Source organism: Cyprinodon variegatus, unplaced genomic scaffold (assembly GCF_000732505.1).
Source record: "Cyprinodon variegatus isolate N-32 unplaced genomic scaffold, C_variegatus-1.0 Scaffold342, whole genome shotgun sequence".
Classification (NCBI taxonomy): Eukaryota; Metazoa; Chordata; class Actinopteri; order Cyprinodontiformes; family Cyprinodontidae; genus Cyprinodon; species Cyprinodon variegatus.
In genome coordinates this window covers 657,272-665,261 of record NW_015150795.1, presented here as the reverse complement: position 1 = coordinate 665,261, position 7,990 = coordinate 657,272, and the positions used below count along the sequence as shown (strand labels likewise).

The 7,990-nt window shown below is 42.8% G+C and overlaps 1 protein-coding gene across 2 annotated transcripts in view; it reads right to left on the bottom strand.

Annotated features, from left to right (window-relative positions):
* Positions 1-7,990, bottom strand: part of evi5 (ecotropic viral integration site 5) — a 57,169-nt gene that overhangs the window by 26,261 nt on the left and 22,918 nt on the right. The window contains exons 3-14 of one of the 2 annotated variants that reach the window (XM_015385530.1): positions 6,206-6,430; positions 6,033-6,107; positions 5,821-5,946; positions 5,587-5,730; positions 3,895-3,984; positions 3,685-3,782; positions 3,393-3,453; positions 2,440-2,493; positions 1,561-1,593; positions 1,036-1,179; positions 314-445; positions 105-245 (exon numbers count right to left, since the gene is read on the bottom strand). In XM_015385530.1, the coding sequence (XP_015241016.1) occupies positions 105-245; positions 314-445; positions 1,036-1,179; positions 1,561-1,593; positions 2,440-2,493; positions 3,393-3,453; positions 3,685-3,782; positions 3,895-3,984; positions 5,587-5,730; positions 5,821-5,946; positions 6,033-6,107; positions 6,206-6,430 (1,323 nt within the window). The remainder of the gene's footprint in view (positions 1-104; positions 246-313; positions 446-1,035; positions 1,180-1,560; positions 1,594-2,439; positions 2,494-3,392; positions 3,454-3,684; positions 3,783-3,894; positions 3,985-5,586; positions 5,731-5,820; positions 5,947-6,032; positions 6,108-6,205; positions 6,431-7,990) is intronic. The other variant, XM_015385531.1, reaches the window with a different exon arrangement.

Below are 7,990 nucleotides of genomic sequence, written 5' to 3'. Positions count from 1 at the left end.
GCAGCAAAAATGAAGCAGCAGACGCGATTTTGCTGCTTTTGCTGCCCCCGGTGTGAACGCAGCATTAGACTGTTGAACGTTTGAGTCTGCATGCAGCTGCTCACCTGCCAGTGCTCCTCCAGATTTCTGACTTGTTGTCTCAGTTCTTTCAGCCCGGTCAGAGCCTCCGCTTCCCTCAGCTTCACCCCAATCAGCTCGTCTTGGAGTCGCGCCACATTAGTGTCATCTGGTAGTGAGGAGTTCCTCTAGAAAAATGAAAAAAGGTTGAGCAGGGGAAGCCTGTTCTGTTTGCACCTGTAAAAAAACATCTTACCTTCTCCATGTCCAGGATCTTATCTTGCATTTCTTTAAGCGCACACTGGGACTCCGCCTCCTTCAGCCGGGCCTGGACCAGCTCCTTCTCCAGCTGCAGAACGGACTCCTCGGAGAAGCGAGGCGGTCCCTTCTGGAACCCAAACAGGACGACGGTCAGAACGAAGGGCAAAGCCTCGCTGAGCTTAATAAACCCTCTCAGTTCCAGTTTTCATGTCTCATTACTAATTCATGTCCATTTACTGTTAAACCAGACAGCAGATTATGTAAAGCAGTGTAATGACAGCACATTATGGTGTGGAATCCAGACATGAATATTTAACAACTTCAGAAACGAACAGAGAGGATTCTGGGAGCAGGGAGGTGGGGGCTGCTTACAGATTCATGAACACAGACAGTAAAACGGTGCCTAACATGTGTAGACCTGTGTACCCATCTGGATTCATGCATACCCCAAACAGATGGCTGCCTGACACCCATGAGTGAGGTGATAAGACCCCGCCTTCCACCCCCCCACATAGGGGCTTCAGCCTGAAATGCAAAAAGCTGAAATCCCTTCATAGACGACTGATTGTATCATTAAAGACGTGCAATTTATGCATTGAAACCCCCCAAAAAAGATCAGTTAGAAATCTGTTTAAATCACACAGATCTGCAACCTACACCTAAAGCTTCGCCGCGGCGTCCCTCCAGCGAGGTCATCCGCCCTCCCCCCCTCCTTACCGCTTGTGGCTGCTGCTGCTGCTTGATGGTTTTCTTGGCCTGCTCCAGCTGAGCAGCGGCCTCCTCGTACTGCTGTTTGACTGTGGCCAGCTCCCGCTTGACCAGGTAGTTTTCCTCTGCCTCTTGGGCTCGAGTCACTTGTCCCTTTTGGACATAAGCAACCGAGGAGCAGTTGGAATGAGCACGGCAGGAAGTGAAACGGAAAAGGGTGGGATGGGTGGGCAAATCAAAACAGAGGTTGGGGTGAGGTTTTCATGCTTGTTTTAACACTAGCAACTGTCATTCCTGTTAAGGTTTCGATTTCCGATTGTTTTATTGGGTCCAACATGCCGTAATGTGGAGTTTCATGCACTGAATGAACAATGTTATCAGTTGCGATGTGATTTAGCTCTTTATTCATCAACGTTCATTAGATTTTGATCGTTACCTGACAATAATTTAGCTTAAGAGGTAAGCATGCAGTGCATAAATGGAGAGAGGGAAAGAAAAAGGACTTAAACGGTTAGAGAAAATAAGGAAATATACCTGAATCAATCTATCTGCCAAGGAAGCACTTTCCTACAAAACAGAAATATCAACAGAGACAGCAGAGAGAGAGACAAACCAAAGGACAGTTAAAGCACAAAAAAGAACAACTGATTGTTTCAAAGAAGAAATGCAATGTTCGTTTTCCCTCCAGAGACAATAGTTTAGGTCCTGAAAACGATGACGCTCAAACGTAAAGGTAGAAAAAGGAACATTGCATGCAGGCGTGGTGAAAAAAGGGAAACTAAGCTGGTGACAAAGTAAGATGAGTGACTCTGCACACAGAAGAAAGCTACAAACACTACAGTGAATAGTTAGAGCGGGTTTAACTGAGCAGAAGCGCTGCTGCGTCTCATCCAGGTTTTTTAATGGCTCCAGATGGCGACAGGTTAAATGTGAAAAAGGTTCCAGTCTGCAGGTCAAAGAGCAGCAGTTTGTGTCGACATGTTCAGAGCTCCGAGGTTCCTTGGCGAAGCAGCAGCCCAGCAGACACCCCGGTTATCCACCAGACCTCATGCACGGTGCAGCGTGTGCGCCCCCTCAGGAAACATGAGGAACAGCTACACCCAGCATGCAGTGCTCTGAGCAGCATTTCATGTCAAAAAGCAGCCCTCAGATTCAACATCAGGGTTCAGACTCCCTGCTTCACAAAGTCATATCTGAGGAGATCTCAGCATTCTCAACCTGAGGTTTAAAGACGGTTATCAGGAAATACGACCATCTGAATGGATTTAAAGAACAAGAAATCCATCGGGTATCCATCAGTACTGCTAACATAGGCTGGTTAGTGCAAGAAAAGGCTCGGTGTGTGAACGAACAAAGCCGGATGGATTATTGGTGAGAGAGGAGAGGTTTGTGTTTTTGCTGTGAGGAACTCACCTTCTCCAGTGTGTCTATCCTCTGCTTCAGGAGCCTGTTCTCCGTCCGCAATCGCTGCAAAACAAAGACAGAAACACAACCGATACGCTCATCAGCCACAACAAGAGGCTCCTGACAGGGAAATAAAAAAGTATTTTATTATAACTGGTGGAATGGCTACTGGGGAAATTAATCAAACTAGAACTAGATTGTTAGATCTTTACTTTTTAGGTGGAAATTATTTCCTTCCACTTCTCAATAAACCACCCAAAATACCCCCAAAAAAAACACAACAGCGATTGATACGGAAGAGGATTAGGGCCACTGAAAAAAAAAAGTTAGCTGATTTTTAAATTTTATTTCAGTTTATTATGGGAAAAAAGTCAGAATTCTGACTTTTTTCTCAGAATTCTTCTGACTTTTTTCTCAGAATTCTGACTTTAATCTCAGAATTCTGACTTTTTTTAATTGTCAGAATTCAGTCAGAGTTCTGAATTTAATCTCAGAATTCTTACTTTTTTATTGTCAGAATTCAGTCAGAATTCTGAGAAAAAATTCAGAATTCTGAGAAAAAAGTCAGAATTCTGACTTTTTTCTCAGAATTCTTCTGACTTTTTTCTCAGAATTCTGACTTTAATCTCAGAATTCTGACTTTTTTTAATTGTCAGAATTCAGTCAGAGTTCTGAATTTAATCTCAGAATTCTTACTTTTTTATTGTCAGAATTCAGTCAGAATTCTGAGAAAAAAGTCAGATTTTCGATTGTTTTATTGGGTCCAACATACCGTAATGTGGAGTTTCATGCACCGACTAAACATTATCAGTTTGACTGAACTGACTGTAGACCCTTAAAATGTAATTTGTTTGAAATCGGATTAAATAAACTGAAAATAGTATTTAAAAAGAAAAGAAATGACCAACTGTATTGGCATATTTTGTATTTGGATGCGACATTGATTAAAGGTTCCTACTCACCTTAATCTCCACCTGTTCTTCCATCTCTTTCGTTTTGATTGTAGTGTAATCCTTCTCTAACCTGGAAAATTTGAGAGAAAATATTTCATTATTCAAAGTTTAAACTGTAACACAGAGACGATACGGGTCAATCCTTCCGTCTTTATTAACAGCCTTTTCTGGGCAAATCCATAAAGTGTTGCTCCTCTTAGCCTCTTTAACGTATATGTGACAATAAACAGATCTGTAACCAGAAACGATTCCATCTAATAATGTAATCTAATCAGAGTTAAAAGATGACAGAAATGCTCACTTCTTCATTTTCTTGACGTTGTATTTAACTTGATAGGCAGCCTGGATGACCTTATCTGGTCCGCTGTCCAACTGATGTGGGATGACCTTTTGGAAGTACTGAAACCCATGAGAAGAAACATGAGGCAGGATGACTTTTCAGCCTGATGCTGGGTCCACCAGAGTTAATGTAGGCGGGGGGGTAAACACAATGAAATGTGACCGTACACACCTGTAACATTCCCTCCATGTCCAGCTGGATGAGTTCAGCCTGATTCATCTGAAGGATGGCCAGCCCCACGCGGAAAACAATTTCCAAACCCTGAAGACCAAAACAATGAACTACTCTCATACTTAGGATAAGGCAAGCTAAGTAGTGATTTAATTAAAAAATAAATCTTTTACCGTATTTTCACGACCATAAGGCGCATCGTACTAAAAGGCGCAGTCTCAGTCATGTGTGCCATTACAGTATTTAACACACACATAAGGTGCACCGTACTATAGGGCGCGGGTTTTATATACCGGTACATGTCCTCTACTACGTTTAAATACCTCTACTGCGTATTTAAAAATAGAGCGGGAGCAAAACTGAGTATGATTGTGCTTTATTCATGTATTTATTACAAAGTATTAATCAAACCCATCGAAGTCATCATCCTCTGTTTCTGAATTAAACAGCTGTGCTAAATCAGACTTGCCAATTTCCCCTTCTTCGCTGTCAGAGTCACTTTCCGTGCCGGGCGGCTCCTCGGAAATGATGCCGGCTTTTGCGAAAGCTCGAACAACAGTTCCAGCAGACACGTTAGTCCAAGCATCTACAATCCATCCGCAAACGGTGGCGTAACTTGCTCGGCGCCGCCTTCCACTTTTCGTGAAACTGTGGTCTCCGTCGGTCATCCATCGCTCCCACGCCGCTCGCAGCCTTACTTTGAACGGCCGGTTCACACCGATGTCGAGCGGTTGAAGTTCCTTTGTCAGACCTCCCGGAATAACAGCGAGCACAGCGTTCATTTGTTTCACCATGTTTTTCACATCGGCTGTGAGATGGGCACGCATGGAGTCACAGATTAACTGCGATGGTGATGCGTGGAAAAAACCACCTGGTCTCCTCACATACACCTGCCTCAGCCACGCTTTCATCATCTCCTCATCCATGCAGCCCTTTTCATTTGCCTTAATAACGACTCCAGTTGGAAAAGTTTCTTTAGGCAAAGTCTTTGTTTTTAAAAATCACCATAGGCGGCTGTTTCTGTCCATTTGCGTGGCAGCCAATCCACGCCCACACTTCCCCCTTTAACGTTCTCATGGCGGTCTCAACAACGTCCGCAGTAACAACACACATAGGGCACACTGCACTATAGGGCGCGTCGCACATTTTGAGGGAAAAAAAGAAGTTTATATGTGCCTTATAGTCGTGAAAATACGGTAATCATTGTGGATTTGGATTATGATTCTTTGTGTTTTTTAAGCAACAATGGTGCAATCATTCTTGATTTTTTCAACTTGAAGAATCTGCAGCAATTGCCATCATAGTGTATTGTTTTTTTTAATCTTTTCATACTGTGATCAGGGGCTTCCTAAAAACTCCCAACTGCACTTTGGACACCTTGTTTTATAGGCACCACAGAAAGTGTGATGTAAAGACTTCTCCAGCAGGTGGCAGTATTGCACTATTTATTTTACATTACCATTACTTAACATGTTTTTTCTTTACGAAGTTCTCTTAAAACTCTTCCAAAATTCCAGTTTTATTGTAAGACAACAATTGAATCTGGTGCAAAAGAAAAGTTAAAGTTCTGTGAGGATTATTTTCTAGTTAAATTACAAATAAAAACCGACTAGCAGAAGCCATTGATTAAGCGGCACCACCGAGTCAAAACCACTTCTTTTGGAAAGTGTTGAGCCACTTGTTTCGACTGACCTCACACATGAAGATATCAAAAATCCTTGTGGCTACAGGCAAAGGGAAGGAGGTGAGGAAGATGGTGAGGAACCAGGAGGAGGCGTACATGGAGGTATGGAAGCTCTGAGCCTGGAAATGAATGTGAAGCTCTGGAAGCTGCTCCTGTAGATTCACAAACGAAACATTTCCATCGTCACATCAATCCAAACAGCAGTTCTCTCTCTTACAGGGGTTTCCAGATGCTGAGCCTACCTGGATCATGCTTTCAAACTGGTACATGCAAAGTCCCAGTTCAGCCATACTGGGTTTGAAGAGCTCTCGCAATCTGTAGTCCTGCATGAGCTTCACAAACACACTGAAGGCCTCCTCCTCTGGCATCTAGAACAAACGAGACACGTAGCATCAACACAAGAGGAATCGTTGCTGATTGATGAGCTGTTAAATCGTTTCAATGATGTTAATACCTGCATGAGCAGCAAACCGACAATGAATGCACTTCCTTGGCAGTAGCCCACCTCACGATCCACCAGAGAATAGGCCTGAGGGATAAAAAGAGACACCCTGGAGTTATCAAATACTCTCTGATTAGCTTCTTTCACCTAATTGATGTTCTTTCAGGTTGGAGGAGGAGGTCTACCTTCATGACGTTGAAGAGCACCTCCTGGCCCAGGCTGTCCTTCTCCTTGAAGAACTCGTGTTCGGGATAAGTGCGAGCGATGTCCCTGCGAATGAGCTTCTCGCAGGGCGAGGTCATCTTAAGGAGCTCAGAGTACTGATCTTTGATGGGCAGGTTCTGGGCGTTACACAACAACTGCCACACAATTGCTCGAAAGTGGTGGGGAATCCCTTTCCTGACGAGATCCTGCAAAGAAGCAAAAATAGGTCATTTTTGCAGAATATTAAGACATTAAAGGATCCATGTTTATCGAGACATACGCAGAGAAATCAGCTGCAAACCAAAGCAAATAAAGAAATACGTTTTAGACTCGATCGGCAACTGGCCAAAGTAAGGCGGCAACTGGTTAAGCAGACAGAGACACTCTTCAGTATAAAACTGTAGAAAGAGGATAAAAAGGCCAGTTTTAGCATCAGTGCTGTCTGCTCAAAATGTTTGGAAAATCCATGGTGACAGCTGTGTTAGTGGTGTTAAGGGCGGGTTATCCTCCCGCAGCAGTGTGTCGTGGTGAGCTTGTCGCATATATTTTTGATTTAAACCCAATATTGAAGCGCAACTATGTTATTCCACGCCACAACGCCAGAGCGACAATCAGCAACTAGCTGTGGGTCTAGATACGGCCGAGGCGGTGAGGAAGTGGGGGCAAGTTTGTGCAACAATGGAGGGACATGAGGGCCAAAAAGAGCAGGAATCCAGGTGGAAAAAGGGTACCAGCGTTATTGCGCATCTCGCTCTGCTAGCTGGTCCATCTTCACGAGTCGTTTTCCACAATGGCGGTCATACAAACAAAACAAGCAGGTAAGTTACCAAACGGAAAATGCGCATAATGTAGAGCAGACATAGATTTGACCAATCAGAGGCCTCTTGTCTACGGGCACCTACAATTTTGGAGACGTGCAGCAGAGTCGCTGCGGAAGGGGCGGGACATATCTGTGTTTACTGCGATGCAGACAACCTGGTTTCTGAGTATAAATCAGCCTTTAGTCTCGCTAACCTTGCTATCTGCTAACATAGGCTGCTTAAAGGGATGTCTACTCAAAATTTCTTTGGAAGTATTAATGAAATCCTGTTATAAAGGAGGGGCAATAAAAAAAACAAAAAAAGAAATGGTTGTGGTACTGTTCTTTTGTGCATCACAATATAGAGAGAATATGTGTCATTAAATCAGATTAAATTTTAAAAGCAGGTCAAAGTTAGAGATTAAATGATCTATACATCTCCACAGAATCATTATTTAATTTTCATCAAAAATGCAGTGTTAGTAAAAATACTAACATTCCCCGTAGAAACCTTTCCCTGAATCAAACCATCTGTGCTGAATAATGCTTCTGAACAAAGAGAGATAAATCAACGTCTAAACAAACAAAAAGAAAACTCCCTGAGGGTGAATCTGTGACCCAAACACCTGCAGTGGACTCTTTAAACCCCCAAAAAGGTCTCGTTTTTCCGCAGCACTGTTTATTATTCCGACTGTAGTGAAGAAAGCAGAGGACCCAGCTCATTTTGGCTGAGGCGTGCATTTTTAAAAACCTTCCTGAGAGGAAACCCATGACTCATGTACGGAAGAGGATTGGGGCCACTGAAAAAAAAAAAAAAAAAAGTTAACTTATCTTTAAATTTTATTTCAGTTTAACATGGGAAAAAAGTCAATTCTGACTTTTTTCTCAGAATTCTGACTTTTTTCTCCATACTAAACTGAAATAAAATTTAAAGATAAGTTAACTTTTTTTTTTTTTTTTTTTTTTT